This window comes from Sesamum indicum, linkage group LG2, assembly GCF_000512975.1.
Source record: "Sesamum indicum cultivar Zhongzhi No. 13 linkage group LG2, S_indicum_v1.0, whole genome shotgun sequence".
Lineage (NCBI taxonomy): Eukaryota > Viridiplantae > Streptophyta > Magnoliopsida > Lamiales > Pedaliaceae > Sesamum > Sesamum indicum.
Window position 1 is genome coordinate 9,973,818 of NC_026146.1, and position 17,239 is coordinate 9,991,056.

General features: G+C 32.0%; 2 protein-coding genes across 2 annotated transcripts; both read right to left on the bottom strand.

Moving 5' to 3' along the window:
* Positions 1,691–13,169, bottom strand: LOC105155681 (4-coumarate--CoA ligase 1). Its single transcript, XM_011071601.2, has 6 exons — positions 11,996–13,169; positions 5,360–5,555; positions 4,346–4,559; positions 3,994–4,096; positions 2,872–3,001; positions 1,691–1,783 (listed from the first exon to the last, which is right to left on the bottom strand). The coding sequence occupies exons 1-5, from the start codon at positions 12,983–12,985 to the stop codon at positions 2,900–2,902; spliced, it is 1,605 nt and encodes a 534-aa protein (XP_011069903.1). The 5' UTR covers positions 12,986–13,169; the 3' UTR covers positions 1,691–1,783; positions 2,872–2,899.
* LOC105155682 lies at positions 15,635–17,239 on the bottom strand (the record flags this gene model as incomplete). Its single annotated transcript, XM_011071603.2, is given in 1 exon segment — positions 15,635–17,239. A coding segment is annotated over 1 exon segment (294 nt), but the record flags the coding sequence as incomplete, so codon positions are not given.

Genomic DNA, 17,239 nt, shown 5'->3' on the forward strand with positions numbered 1-17,239 from the left:
GAAGAAGAAAAATATTCTTGCTTGACGACATACAAGTTCCTTGAAATAGATCCCACGACCAGGTTTCTCCTAGTGACTTGGTCCTGCAAGATACAACTTGTCTTAGTAAAGCGAAAATGATAAGAATTGTTGCGACAAAGTTGAGTAACAGAAAGCAAATTTACAGAGAAGGAGGGAATATAGAGAACATCTTGAAGAACGACCTCGGCATTAAGATGTACCTCACCAACATATGATGCATCTTTCTTTGTTCCATCAGGCAAGATAATGGTATAAGTTTGTGAAGGTTTAGAGTAGGAATGGAATAAATCAAGGTTAGCACATATGTGGTTAGTGGCTCCAGTATCTATAATCCAGTAACTCAGATCATTAACAGAGTGTTTAGAAATATTACCAGCAAAATCATCATCAGTGCATGCAAAATTGGCAGAATTGTTAAGAGGATCTGAATGCATCTCCTCCTTCTGCATGAGTCTGACGAGATCGCTCATGAGTTCAGCGATCTGCTTGGTAGGAGCTCGTCCTCCAGCGATCTCCTTATCATCTGCTGCTGCCCCTGCAAACCCTTTAACACCTGAATTAGATGCCTTTGCCTTTCTGTTGTCACTTAAAGTCTTATACCAGTCCGGAGTGCCATGGAGTTGAAAACAAGTTTCCCGAGTGTGTCCAAACTTATGACAGTGAAAACATGTCGCAGCTCGCTTATCCACATGCGACCTCCTCCTACTTGAAAACTTGTTCGCAGATTCCCGCCTACCATCCTTAAATGCAAGATGATACGCTGTATGACCAGAAGAGTCTGCTATATTACTGTGAATTAATCTCTGTTTTTCAACAGTATATAGCATCGCAAAAGCTCGTTCCATATTAGGCAATGGATCTTGCATTAAAATTTGGCGTCTTTTCGCATCATAAACTTCATGAAGCCCCATAAGGAATTGCAGCAGTTGGGTCGCTTCCTCCTTTGCTGTAATGGTTTTGTTAACTCCACAAGAACACTCTCCACATGTACAACTTGGTGTGGGGGACAAACACAGCAACTCACTCCACAGCTTCTTAAATTTTGTCATGTACGATGTCAGGGACATGTCTCCCTGAGCAATAGACGCAATCTCCCGTTGGAGAAGATACACCATAGGGCCATTGCTACGCCCATATCTGGCTTGAATTTCAAGCCACAATTCACGGGATGATGAGACATACATAAAACCTTCAACGATATCTCTGGAAATAGAGTTCCAGATCCAGGAGGTGACCATCAAATCCACTCGCCTCCATTGTTCGAAATTCGTAGTACTAATCATGGGTCTAGGAAATGACCCATCAATGAAACCAAATTTCATCTTGGTTCCAAGTGCAACATATACTGCCCGACTCCAGGGCAGAAAATTCGTGCCATCTAGTGGTGACGAAGATAAAGCCATACTTGAATGCTCCGAGGGATGCAAATATAAAGCATCCTTTTCCAATTGAGTTAACTCCTGCACATTATTGAGATCTGCCATGGCTCTGATACCATGTAGAATCTTAAAAATAACTCAAAGGAGCAAGAAATGAGAAACACACAAAATGATAAAAGAAAACTCTCTAATTTTTAATATGTTGCAGTTCATAAATGTATGTCATAATACAAGTATTTATAGATACATATGTTGTAACTACTTGTAAAAAAAACTAACAATAATGGATAAGAACATGAAACTACCTAAAACCATAAAAAACTACCCTGCAGCATCCAAATCTTCATTAGATGACATCTTCAAACTCTCAACAAGCGGTCGGCCTAGATCATAAAATGTATATTATCAAACTCTTAAGTGTTTGACTAAGTTTAATTAAAATATTTATTTATGACTTTATACATATTATAAAATATTTTTAAAATTTGTAATATATTAGATCTTACATTAAAAATAATCTTTTAGAATGTTGAATAACATAATAATATAAAAGTTATAAAATGCCTGCTAATAATAATAATTTTGTAAACAATACCATAAAAATTAAGAGAATTTCTAATAATACAATAAAAATTACTAATTGAACAATAGGTGTGTAACCTACATATAGAATTTAAATTGTAAAATTAAAACATAATAATGTCATAAAAATAATACAATAATATTTTTTTGCATCATCACTCCACGACTTATATCTAATTTCCATTTTTTCTAGATATTGCAGAAAATTGGATCACTAATTGAACACATTGTTCTCATAATTGGATCGATTAGAACGTGACTAGTTGATTCGACCGGTTAGAAAAGTATGGGGTCATAAATCTAGTCCAATTTTATGGATCAAGTTTAGCTCAATTGATAAAATTGAAATTTCATAATTATAAGATCATGGGTTTGAATCACACCAACGTGTATTATAATACTCAATTTTAATAATAGTTGTCATGCTACTTTAAGAGAAATTATTGGTTAAATATATTTATCTGATATCAATCATTGGCGTATGATTATTATAGTTATCAATAGTTGTTAGATATAAATATTTAATATTGATTATTGCAATCAATTTATTCAAAAAATAATAGTTCATCACTTTTATTTAAAAAAAAAATCTATTACAAAATTCTAATATAAAACTCACTGAAAAAAAATCATCAGACTGGGAAGAGACTCAATTAAACTCAAAAGTTATGATGCCGTACAATGAATTTATATACTATATGTGCGCCAAAAAGAAAGTAATCGATGAGATGCACTTTTTGATATTTCAACAGAGTAAACTTTCACTAATGAGTTTATTATTATACTGAAAGCAGCGATCAAAGATATGTATTTATAATATTTTTATATTTTTTATTTTAATAATACCAAATAAGCATTTCTTTTGAAAAAATTAATAATAATAACATACAGTTATCTGGAATTCTTGGGGGTGGAGATCAAATCCTAGCCCGTAATTTCTTCCTCAAGATTTTACCAGATGGAGCTTTAGGGATTTCATCAATGAAAAATACACGATTGATCCGCTTGTACGACACCACCTGCATTACAAACACATACACCTCTAAACAAATATTTTTTTCAAGGTGTACTCTAATTTCATATTAAAAACAATCGAAAAATGCAAACAACCCTTTTATGATATTACAGATGAGTAAATTATCTCTCAATGGGGGAAAAAAAAAATTACCTCCCTGAGTTTTTAAAAATGCAGCAATTTACCCCCTTGTGTTTTTTGAAATGAAACAATTTACCTTCTTAGATAGCGAAACTACATTAAACCCTAAAAACAACACATGATTTGAGACGATGCTAACACGTGTTCCACATCAGTTGCAAACAAAGAATTTTGCACGACTTATAAGTCCCAAAGTCTCATCTATCTAACAAAAGGCCTTTTCAGAACCAAACCCATGGGGCTCATGAAACCACAGTGAAAAATTCCTCGCACCCCGGGACACTAATCACATCCCACGCCGCATTACTTGAAATCCGATTCTACTAATTCTATTGTTGAAAATTCCAAAAAGATAAACTTGCCTTCTAATTTTCTACAAGCATAGTTTTCAGCCGAATTTTAGACGCATTCTCAGAAGGCAAACGATTTTCATTTTGGGTGAATTTTATATGGAATTAAATCTCTGTTAGTTTAGTTTCAAAAGGTCTAAGTTCAAGTTCACTTAAGGTTTCTGCAGAAAGTTATGACCTTTTTACCATGGATTGCAAGAACAGAAAAATGATGTTTAGAATTTCTGTTTTTGCATTTATTTGTGTAGGAATTCTTATCAGTACTCTTCTTTCAAAAGTATTATACACTTGAACCCTTCCAATATCTATTGAGCAAATATTTTGCAAAAGGTGATGAGTTTAAATTTGTTCATTTTTTTTCTGTAAATATTCTGTTCTATTTCATCTGTGCATGCATGTTTAGAATTCACTAGAAACGTTCCTCATTCTAACCAAGAAATGCCACTGACATGGTAATATATAAACTATAAAGCATAGAATTATTTGAATTTAAATTTGAAAGTACCTGCTTTGAGATATACTGCTTGACCTCTTGCTGGGTGATACTTGAACCATTTGCTGGAACTACAAATGCAACTGGAACTTCTCCAGCACCCTCATCCCTCATACTGCATCATCATAATATTAATACCACAGTTGTAATGAAACTATATAACTGGGCCGAGGGGGGGACAGGGCAGAGTTTGGTTCTAGTATGAGTTGGGTCATAGGGAGGGCAAAAGACAGGCTTAGGTAGAGTTGGGCCCAACATGCCTGCTTCACGTCACCTCTGATGTAACTCAAATTATTAACCATTTAATATATAAAAATTTTGGGTTGATAAAATGGGGGGGGTAATTGAAAAAGTGCAAACTTACGGGACAACAGCAGCATCAGATATAGAGGGGTGAGCAATCAGCAAAGCTTCGAGTTCGGCTGGGGCAATATGGAAACCCTTGTACTTGATCAATTCCTTCAACCTGTCGACGATGAACACTTCGTCATCATCGTCCACATACCCAATATCGCCCGTGTGCAACCATCCCTCCTTGTCCACTGTTCTCTTCGTTGCCTCCGGCTCATTGTAATAACCTTCCCCAGTACTCATAAATCAACTAAGGACGTACAGTGGCAATCCAGAAACTCACATAACATTTTGCGGATGATTTACATTTATATCCCTAACATATAGTTTATTTATACGAACCATCCTCATTTGTTACGTAATTATACAAGTCAACTCTGATAATAAAAAAAGTAGGGATAATTTATATAATGTTGTTGACGTTTATGAGGGGGTATGTATATAAGTTTTCCAAAAAGTAATGGTGATTTGCATAAATAATGTTGATATTTTGGTGGTTGTATATGTAATTTTTCAAAAAATAGGAATAGTCTGTATAAATAGATCATTGATCAGGAAGTATAGATGTAATTATCCCTAAAATTTAACACCATTCAAACATACAGTAATTAAATACTATAAACGCAAAAATAAATAGATTTCTAATGATTTGTAAAAGTATCTTTTACTTTTAAATAAGATGTCTTGATTATAAATTAAAGAACATAGTGATAAATTAAAAAATAATAATTTTTGTATAATTTTAAAAAAAAATACAAGCATGATTCATATTAAAATCGTAATTATCAAATTCGCCACACCCAAGGAAGAGGGACTAGAAGCAGGGACAAGAACATATGAACGGAGATTAAGTTGGACGAGATCTGAACTAATTATATAATAGTATAATATTACACTTGACATGTGATTGATGTATAATATAAAAAGAGTTATATCCAATCAAACTCAATTTGGAAAAAAAAAAAAGTATTCCGTCCACAAAATTAATTAAAATTCTCACAGCTTGAAAGAGCGAAAGCATGCCTACCTTTCATGACAGCGTCTCCTCTGATGCAAATCTCCCCGGTCTGATTCCGAGGAAGAGAGACGCCGGTTGAAGGGTCGATAACCTTCATCCGAGCATTTCTAATTACAGTTCCACATGAACCCGGTTTGAATCTGAATGGTCTTTTGGCAAATCCTAAGCACATTGTTAACACTCCAGCTTCAGTCATCCCGTAGCCCTATCCAACGCCAAACATCGAATTTTTTTGACAGATACGAGACAGAATATTTATTACAAAAGTTTTTCTGTATTTGCTCAAAATCGATGTCTACTAAAATAAATTCATATAAATCACAATTAAAAGTCATCTATCAACCATTTACATGACAAAGGTATTAAAAGTCATCTATCAACCATTTACATGACAAAGGTTGTTACGTTATCATTACAGATAATTAGTAATACATGTAATAACAACACAAATATAGCGTCGATTATGTTTGTTGTCATGACATTGACACTATAACCATATTATTAACGGTTTATAATAACAAATTCATACACATCTTTTTTCACTATTTTTACCTAGTCATATATTTAAATATTGTCACTATTAAAACTATAGAAATTACTATATTGATAAAATAAAAATTCCTCTAACTTAATATATAATTCTAATATAATTACTTTTTGTTATCGCATATATATATATATATATATCATGGTGAACTTCTTGATCAAAATATACGTGGAAGCTCTAATATTATCCTGGGATACTTATATCGTCATTGTTGAGCTTTGATTTAATTACACGTAAATCCTATATATATGAATGGAAAACTTACATAGTATCCATAATATTTGTTTCCATCTGACAAAATAAATCCTTCTGTTATCAAAATCACCTAATTTATTGATATTATTAAAAAAATACAAAGCACCTAATTTATTTATATTATTAAAACAATACAAAGAAAATTATATCTACCCTAATCAACAAATTCATACAAATTTTGTTTTCCAATAATTATATCTAGTGTCACATATTTACTCAAATATATTAATTTTTAACAATATATTAAAGTCCAAAAAATTATAATATTAAAATTGTATTAATTTAAAAAATCATAATTAAGTATACAAATGTGATAGTATATATCTTTTTATACAATTGTAAAAAATACAATGAACTACACAATTGCAAATGTCAAAAATCTCCACCTGTTCCACAATCGTGTCTATGGCGTTGACGCCGAAGTCTTCTTATTTCCTCGCTCATATTTTGCATTGGCTCAGTTTGCACCTCATTATCTTCACTACCTAACCAACTTGATGTTGTTGCAAAACTAGACTCCATATTATCACGATATACACTGAACAATGGAAATGGAATTGGTGAAATATTGTATCATGGTGTATATGGTTGATTAATATCAAGACCAAGGTTATGATGTACTTATGAAGAATAATCTTGTGTTTGAGTTGGCATATAAGGGGCCAATTGAAATCAATTATCTTGAGGCGGTTGAGGCATGTCGTAATTTTGAGGCAGTTGTAGCACGTAATAGTCTTGAGATGTATATACTGTAGAAGGACCAGTTATATCCACCCCAACATCACGACGTTCAACTAAACCAATAAACATTCGACTAGAACTTCTTCTTTGTCTGTGCGATATTGTGGAAGTATCATCAGATGGAGAAGTAATTTGTACAATCGTATAGTATCATCCCAATAACCTCGTTATGTTTCTCTTCTATTAAAAACAGGTGGTTTTTGTACAATCGTGTCATATCCTCTTTACCATCTAGTGATGTATTGTATGTGTTGCAGGTGCTAATCTATACCCGTAGATTTTTTCTAAAGATCTGATGGAGGCTCATATCCCGAGTATCCGTCACTTTTAGAATATTTTGTCTCATCCTGAATTGGCGAAAAACCCGTTCAGGAAAATGCATTTCCACTATTGCATAAAATACTAATGGACATGATGATCTCCACAGTTGGGGGTTCAAATCAACGGCGTAAGCCATAATGACATTTGACTCCATGTCATACGACTGCCAGATTAATTGTAAAAAATAAAAAAATGTAAATTAATGCGCATTTCACTCATGGTATAAAAATATCAGCATAAAATTAAATATAAGTTACTTGATCCACCCACATCTCTCCAATATGTCTCTTATCACCCTACACTGGCTTGTACTGTTCGGGTGAACGTGTGCTCACAATTTCATGTAGCACTATAAGGTGCTGCTGGGAGCCAATGATTGTTGTCTATTTGGACTTGACCTATATATAGTCATTCCGCATCAAGTCCTGGGCAAAATAGAGTTATCCGTGACCATGCCCAAATTTGTACGAATAATACAAATATGTGTTATTGATTAATATTCATAGCAAAAAAAATGTGTATACGTTAATAATTAAATTTTACCTACAACAGTTGCAGCGCGCTACCAATTGCAGCTTTGCCTTTTGTGCTACCATTGCATAATTCACTATATAAAAATGCCAGCACAACAATCCCCCAACTATAGTTCCTGGTCGTTTCTATATTCTCTAATTTTAAGAGATATAATAATGATACCAGGTTACCTGATGAATCCGGGCACATCATCCCACCCAATAGGAGCAACACAATAGCATGGGCGTACTGGACGATAATTTTCTAGGGTGTGTTATGAGTAATTTCGACCACCACTAAATGGTATATAATGTCTGCATTTGCAATTTAAAATCCTTGAAACACATTTGCATCTGGGCTAAAGCTTAAATAAGTCAAACAATATTTCTGTCATTGTTGTGTTGTTCGGTCGAAATCTACTCTTATCACCAGCTCGCCATCTATTGGAAATGCCCATATTATTTGGATATCTTGTAGGGTAATTGTGGCTTCTCCTACACGAAAATGAAAAATATGTGGTTCGAATCGCCACCTCTCCACCAATACAGTGATAAGATGGCAAACATATTGAAGGCATCCGCACCTGTAGACGTCATAAAATTCTATATGGTGCAGGATTTATTGTACACGTACGAAAAGATTATGTTGTTGAAAATAATTTCAGAAAGTACCATTCGCACGTTGTGCCACGACATCTAGGTCACCTTTGGGAATACATCGGACTTGTGTTGGGCTTGTTGAGACAAGACAGTCCGATCACGAGGACCGTACACTGGTCGTCTATCCATTCGTACAAATATTTGAATGTTCTAACACAACACAAAAATTTTTAAAAAATATAATTGACTAAAACAAGTTAATATATCGAAAGAATATATTTGAACTTGATATGCAGGTGAAAGAGAAACTAGCTCATTTTATAGACGCGTTTTTTAAAGTGAAATGCATTTAAATTGATGAGTCACGTCAATTAGTTCAGTTGAACGTCGTGATGTTGGGGTGGATATAGCTGGTTCTTCTATAATATATACATCTCAAGATTATTACGTGCCCCAACTTCCTCAAAATTATTACATGCCTCAACCGCCTCAGAATGATTTATTTCAATTGGCCCCGTATATGCCAACTCAAACACAAGATTATTTTTCACTAGTACATCTTGACCTTGGTCTTGGTATTAATCACCATATGCACCAGGATACAATATTTCACTAATTCAATTTTCATCCTTTAGTGTATATCGTGATAATGTGGAGTCTAGTTCTGCAACAACATCAAGTCGGTTCGATGGTGATGGTAATGAGGCGCAAAATGAGCCAATGCAAAATATGGCGTGAGGAAATAAGAAAACCTCGGCGTCAACGCTATAGACGTAATTGTGAAATGGGTGGGCATTTTTTATATTTGCAATTATGTAGTTCATTGTATTTTTTACAATTGTATAAAAAAATATACACTATTACATTTGTGTACTTAATTATAATTTTTTAAATTAATACAATTTAATATTATAATTTTTTGGACTTTAATATGTTGTTAAAACTTAATTTTATATAATTAATTTATATGAAATTTAATATAAACAAAATTTAGAAAAAAAGATCGGAACCACGACACCCTTAAATTTTAAAAAAAAAATTATTATTTTATTCGACTCATCATATTAACATTATATTATTTATTTAAATTATATCTATATAATTTATTTATTTTTAATAATAATAAACCCCACCAATGTGACCACCATACGCATTCAAAAGTTGCACTCAACCTGAAGATTTTTAGGTACAGCTTAAATGGAGAGGACCACCTTCCTGCTCGACACTGACATTCCACTAATTTCTATTTACAGATGCACCATTCATGTTTTATTTAACTGGCGGGGGTGGGGTGGGGTGGGGGTGATGCCATTGCCATTGTACTCGATGTGGGTATAAACACAAGACGGTGGACGCCAACGATGAATTATGTCAGAAGAACACAGAAAACAGTTTTTAAATGCAAAACCACGTCCACTTTCCAACCTTTTCAGACGGTGGGACAAGCAGTCCTATGTTTCTATAGATAATTTGATGAAAATAATTTTACTCATTCTCACTCTTATAGATATATATATATATATATATACGTTCGTATTCAATTTTTTATTTAATAACTTAATAACTGATATTATATTATTTTCTTAACGGGTGAATAGCAATTTATCTCTTGTGATATTAAAAATGAGCACATTACCCCCCTATGAAAAAAATATAGCAATTTACCTCCCTATACTTTTTAAAATGAAGCAATTTACCTCCTTATATAGGGAGGTAGATTGCTTTATTTTAAAAATCATAGAGGGGTAAATTGTTGTATTTTAAAAAATATAGGGAGGTAAATCGCTATTTATTTTTTCACAAGGGGGTAATTTGCTCATTTGCGATATCACAAGGGGGTTGTTTGCATTTTTCCCTTTTCTTAACTATTGATATATTATAATTAATAATTCTAATCATTAATTTTGTTTAAATACAAAATGTGTTAATTTAGCACCTAAAAATATTTCATTTCACACAAAAATCTATACAAATTTAAAAGGTGGATCTCCTTTTAAAATTTAAAAATATATTTAAAATCAAACGTGTCAAATTGCCATTCGGACTTTTACTTTCTCTCACATCGTACTAGTGACCAGTGAGTCTTTATTTGACAGATTTTATGTGGGCCTCACCTAATTATATTAGCGAGCTGTCATACTCACATGTGCGTACGATTCATTAAAATTTTAAAAAAATATTATTATTTAGAAATATATTAATTAAATTAATATAAAAAATAAAAGAAGAAAAAGAGATGTGGAAGTTGAGAAAAAAGAAAATGAAAAGTAAAGAAGAGGGAGAACAATAGAAAGTAGAAAAAAGAAAAAATAAAATTAATTACATATTAAAAAATAAAAATTTCATATTAATAGATGAAAGACAATAATAGAGCACTTTTCAATTATATAAAGATATAAATAATGTTCAGTATTATGAGTGAAAATACTCTAGAACTAAGGAATTCCAATTGGGACTCAAAATTATTTATAAATATTCCCAAACTCTTTAGATAAAAGACTCGACATTTATCAGTTTTTGTATATCAAATTATTCTATTAAAAGTTTACGATCTAATTATTCTATTTAAACTCAAATTAATTTAAATATTGAAGAATTTTAAACGGGTCATCCTAACATATCTAACGGCCATCTCTTTTATGTTAAGGTCCGATTTCAGATCCGAATCACTTTCTAATGAGTTTGATTTAAAACATATTATTTCATTAGTTAACTACAATGTCAGTCGGATTTTATAGAACTTATTTTATGAAGCAATTTATTTTATTTATCTCTTTGTATTTATTAAAATAAAATAATTTATTTTGTAAATATAAAATAAATTACTTTATTTATTACTTTATAAATTATAAGTAAATTGCTATTTTTTTTATAAGATAATAATTTATACATTTATAATATCACAAGAATTACTTGCATTTTTTTCTAAATTTTGAATCTGGTCTCAGGTTTCAATCGAAAGGTTCCAACACTGTCGCAAATTTATCAATATGGTTCATTGTATTTTTCTAAAATTGTATCAAAAAATATGCACTATTACATTTGTATGTTTCATTATATTTTTAAAATTAATATAATTTTAAAAATTAATTAAATATAATTAATTTATAAAAAATAAATAATAAATCATTTGTGAACTGGCCCAATTCACAAATGTTAATTGCCAATTCACATTCAATTCAATGTGAATTGGCAATTAACAACTAAACAATTTTTTTTTTGGTAATGTAATTAAAAAAAAATTTAAATATATTGAGCCACCGCGGTGGCTCATTAAAAATTTTTTTTTTAAAAAAACAATGTCACCACTGTTAGCCACCGCGGTTACATAGAAATTTTTTTTTTAAAAATAAAAATTGTGGCACCACGGTGCCACTTACTTTTCTAAAGGTTTTAAAAAAACCTCACTTTCTTATTTTTTTTTCTACATTTTTTAAATAATTTTCCCCAAATTTTTGTTCCGATCAAATTAAATTAAATTAATTATAAAATAAGTGTATCATATTTTTTTTATATAATTTGTTATATTTTTTAAATTGTTCACCAATCATATCATAAATATCATTCAATTAATTTAAGTAAGATCAAATTAAGTCCGAATTAAAATTTTTTGAAAATGAAAATATTAGGCATAGAGAAATAATTTAGGGAGTTAATTAATAAATTTACCTGCCCAATCATTGCATTCGGGAGCTTGCACTTCACTGCACCTTCAAGCTGCTTATCCATGGGCGCCGCACCACAAGTCACTCTCCTCACCGACGAAAGGTCGAACTTGCCGGCCGCTGCCGCCGGGATCTTAGCGATGGCCAACAGTATCGGCGGCACGAATGGGGCAATGGTCACCCGGTACTTCTGAATTAGTTCCATTAGCGCATTGATTTCGTATTTCGGCAAAATCAGTACGGCGGCACCTGCTCGCAGGCTACAGAGCAGCACAGTAATCAAGGAGTATACGTGGAACAACGGCAAAACGCACACCGTTAGATCCTTAACGTCAAGGTGGAATGCAGGGTTTTCTCCGTCCACTTGCTGTGAGACGCACGTGACTAGGTTTTTGTGACTCAGCATCACTCCCTTGGGGAATCCGGTAGTGCCGGAGGAGAACGGCAGCGCCGGCATATCCTCCGCTTGGATTTCGACTTCCGGCAGTAATTTCTCGTCGGATCTCGTCAGTTCAGATAAATGGATGATCAGCGGAGACGGCGGAGGATCGATTGTCACAATTTTCGCTCCTTCCTCAAAGGCGAAGTGCTCTACCTTTCCCACGTAGCATGCGTGGGTGATGATAAGTTTTGGCTTGGATATCTTTGCTTGTAGTGTGATTTCTGCGGCGGTGTATAGTGGATTCGCTGTGGTGGCGGCGGCGCCGACGAAGGAGGAGGCAAGGAATGCGAAGGCGAATTCCGGCGAGTTGTGGAGGAGGAGCATGATAACGTGGTTTTTGCGGATGCCGAGATTGTGGAGACCGACTGCGACTCTGCGGGCGGTGAGCTCGACGTCAGCATGGGTGAAGACTTCACCAGTGGGGCCGTTGATTAAAGCTGGCCGCAGGCGGTGATTCGAGAGGTTCTCGAAGCAATATACGTGCGTTGGGAGATGGTTTGGAATGTAGATATCCGGAAGTTTAGAACGGAAAATGTGTTCCTCAAGCTCCATTTCCGCCGGATTCGCAGCCGGGGAATAAGTGCCGGAGGCGGTGTTTTCGAAGTATTGTTTTGCTCCGGTGAGCTTCTATACCAATTATTAGAAGGGAAAACTATTTGGTTTCATTTTCAATGTTTGTCCTCTTTTACAAGCACCGTATCTTGATGTTTTCTCTCTTTCGCATAAATAATATACACATATCATTTTTTTTAATTTGCAACTTGGTATTTTTTAAATATTTAATTTAATTTTTTTAATTGTATTATTATCTTTTTTATCACCGCCTTCTTGTAAATATAATTTAATTATTTCATATGTTTTTTATTAAATAATAAACACTTTAAAAAATAATATTAAAAAATTACGCATACATAAAAGTGTGCCACAAACTAATGATTTTCAACTATATATGTGGAGAGAAACCTCTAAAAAAACCAATGTGGAGAGAATAAGGTCCAACACATCCTGCGCCTTATGCTTAATGTCGTATTTATAGAATACATTGAAATAAGATAAATTATATCGATATTCCTTATCATATAAATATTTTCAAATTTTATAAAATTACAGGTATTCTTTTTGAAAATATCAATTAAAAGAATTATAATATTTAACTACGATTAATAACAAATAATTATAGTAAATAATTATTACAGTCACGCAATGATTGTTGGTCGTGATTTTTATGAATGTGGCCAAAACATTTGTCATGGTTAAAAAGTCATAGCAAATGTATTAACCATGCTCTTAATCGTGGAAATAATTTTTTTCATGATGAAAAAATTAGTTTTTTGCGTTAGTCATTTACTATGATTTTTTGCCATAATGATTAATATTGTAGCCAATAGTATTTTTTTTTTAAGTAAATGTTAGAGCAACATATTTAAGAGTATTTGTATAAAATTTTCGCATTGAACAGGTGTGCATTTATAGTTATAACTAAAATCTCAACGAATGTATTTGTGATTTTACAAACAGTAAAAAAGTGTTATAATTTATCCTTCAAATATCGAGAGTACTTGTCAATATAATGTAATATAATTGGTGAATTTGATGTCTTATAAGTATAAGGTCATGGTTCGGATTCTATTAACTCATGAATATCCATTAATAATAAATATTTAAAGCTATTAATTGTTATATTAATTAATTAAAATATCGACAACTGTTGAGATTAGACTTAATTCCCTGGACTGGTACGAGTTAATGCAATGTAGTTCAGGAATCTGTACAAGATTTTGTCAATAAATAGGAGGGGTATTTGTCATTATTACTATAATTTCAAAGAGTGTAATTATAATTTTATAAATAATATAAAAATATTTATTATCTAATTTTAAGAAATATCAATATAATTTATTTTAATAATTAATAATTAAAAATAAGGAGTAGTTGTAAGTGGGATTCGTTCTGGGCTTATTTATTTTAATATTATAAAAAAAAATAAATCAATAAAAATATAATATTTTCAAAATTATAACACATATATATAGCAAGTCGTGGACTTTGTCCCAAAATAACAAAATTGTACTTTTTTTCTTTTAATATAAATTTATTTTTTTGAAGAAATCGAAAAAACGATTCATTTATTAATAACTTTTTTTACTAAACAAATAAATAGTTATTTATAATATTGATATGACACTTGGACAGACCTAAATAAAGTTATATATAATATTGATGTGACAAAAATTCACTATAGTTCACGCCAGATGTGATAGGCTCGCGGAAAATTATTAGAAATTATTGGTAAAAATAATATATCATTATGATCGGAAAATTCTCACGCTCATTTATACAAGATTTTTTTTTTTAAATGTAAATAGAATAATCTGTCGTGAGTACAGGGTCATTGGTGAGTTTATAAATTTTTTAAAATATTTTATACGATGTTTGACACCTTATAAGATGTTGTATGAGGTTTTGATAAATCTTTTAAAAATAATTTATAAAATCCAAAAAGATTAAAATGTTAAAAGCAAGTTAGTCTTTTGAAAAAGGTGACTTATCGAATACAAGGCAGAGAAAAAACATAATAACTAATAAAAACGTGAACACAAAAAAACACGATTTTAAGCTATCCGTTGTCTAACGACACAGACTGAATCTTGGCACTAGCAACAGGTGCAAAAGTGCCAATGGCAGCAACAGTGGAATCAACGTCTTCTTAAAGAGGTGTTGTAGCAACATTTGAATGTTCAATAGTAACCCCGCAAGTGGGACTTGGAAGGAGCGACACAAGATTCAGGTATTAAACTGAAGAGATTTGGTGAAAACATCAGCAATCTGATCAACCCCCTTAATATGTTAAGGTAGAAAAAAACCTTCTTTATAAGTTTTATTATTAATATGAGCAGAATTGAAGTAAAATATTAAAATTTACAAATAAATTAGGAAATTTTTATTTTTTTTATAGAGGAGATAATAAATTCATAAATTTATAAGCTCTCACACATTTTATGAAATATTTATAAATTCACCCAACCATCCTCTTAAATTTTGTAAATTCTTCATCCTAAAATAGGTCTAGAAACATTACATCTTTATTAATATTTATTATCGACATTCTTTTTTTTACTGATTTTCTAACATGTCGCTATAAATGCGCAACCACCTCATCCTAATTGTTGTATATGCTTCGTTGCCAAATATTTAAAAAAATAAATAAATAAGGTGTAGGCTTGTGATCCTGCAAATGACGAGATCCTGTGTTCGAATCTCTCAAATTAGTATAGAGAATGATGATTATTTATTCTCAACACCGACTAATTAGCCTATGCATGGATCTTACGGAGATGCAACCACCCCATTCTTGCTCAAAACTACAAACGCGGCGTTTGTAAAGACTTAAAATAAGTGCTTATCAACTTATTTTCAATAAGCTAAAAAAAGTGTTTATATTTTACCAACTTCTGCAACTTATTGTAAAGTTGTAAATATTAAGTTGTTTTTCCGACGCTCCAACTTCAACTTTTTTCATGTTTAATTTTTATTTTCAGACGCTTTCAACTTTTTTGCTAATGTTTAACTTATAAATATTAATACAACACTACCAAAACATAAAAAAATATCGTAGATGCTCATTAAGTATATTAATCGATAAAACTGTAGTTTTATTCTTAATAATTCTTAAAGTCCACGAACAAGAGCATTGAGTCCCAATTGAAGGATTCAATTGGGCCAAGCACAATCAGCCCATGATGTGGGCCATCGAGAAGTAGCCCAGCCCAATACTCTTGGGCTCAGAGCATTATGTATCCAAGAGAGGGAACAATAATTGATCAAGAAAAATAATAATAATCATCACAAAATTAAACCACATCATGAATTGTCGATTTGAATTTTTTATTTAAAATCTTACTTATATATTCTACTCTATTTATCATATACAAACTATGTATGCAAATATTATACTATCTATTTTATTTTTAAAAAAATTGTATATATTAAACAAAATAAAATTTAAAATAAAAAATTAGCATACTTTCAACTTCTTATTCTACAAACACATCAATAAAGGGGGAAAAAGAAAGACATTCAAACTTTTCAAGAATACGACCCAAAAGACAAAAAAGGCTATTTAACATCATCCACCACATTCAAATCATCAATCAAAAATGGAAGATATTTATACAAAATATAGCAAAAGCCCCAAAGAGAAAAGAATAAATAATTACACCACCATTTTAAAATTTTGTACAATCATACGTACAATTCATGTGATTTGAAAAATTATACTTAACAATCTTAACGTGTAATTACACCAAACTTGAGAAGCGATGTGTAATTATCCCAGAAAAGAAATATACATCTTTTATGATGGAAAACCATTCATAAAAACTCAAGATTTCCACCATTGGTTTTTTTTTTCTCTTCGAAAAACAAAAGAAATCTTAATTTCTCTCGAAAAGTACTCAAATAAAAAAAAAAAGAAAAGAATAGAAAAAACCCTTAAAATAAAGAAAACTCAGGTCATGGAGAGGTTGCGGAGTCGAAGCTGTTGCCTCTGTAGTACCTCAACTCCAACGAAATTTGTCGTTCAAAGCGAAGCTGCCTATGAAAGTTTGCAATGAAAGCATCGGCTCTCTTGTCTATATCATCCTCCGACGGATAGCTAATTGTCCGGTGGAGCCCCCTGCTAGATCCCGGGTCATGATCATTCGGGTCCTGATCCTCTTCCATACAAGCCCTCAATCCAGGCCTGTCGTTGAAGCTCAATCTTCTCTTTCTAGATGATGTCCGCCCGATCATCGATGCTAGCTTCCA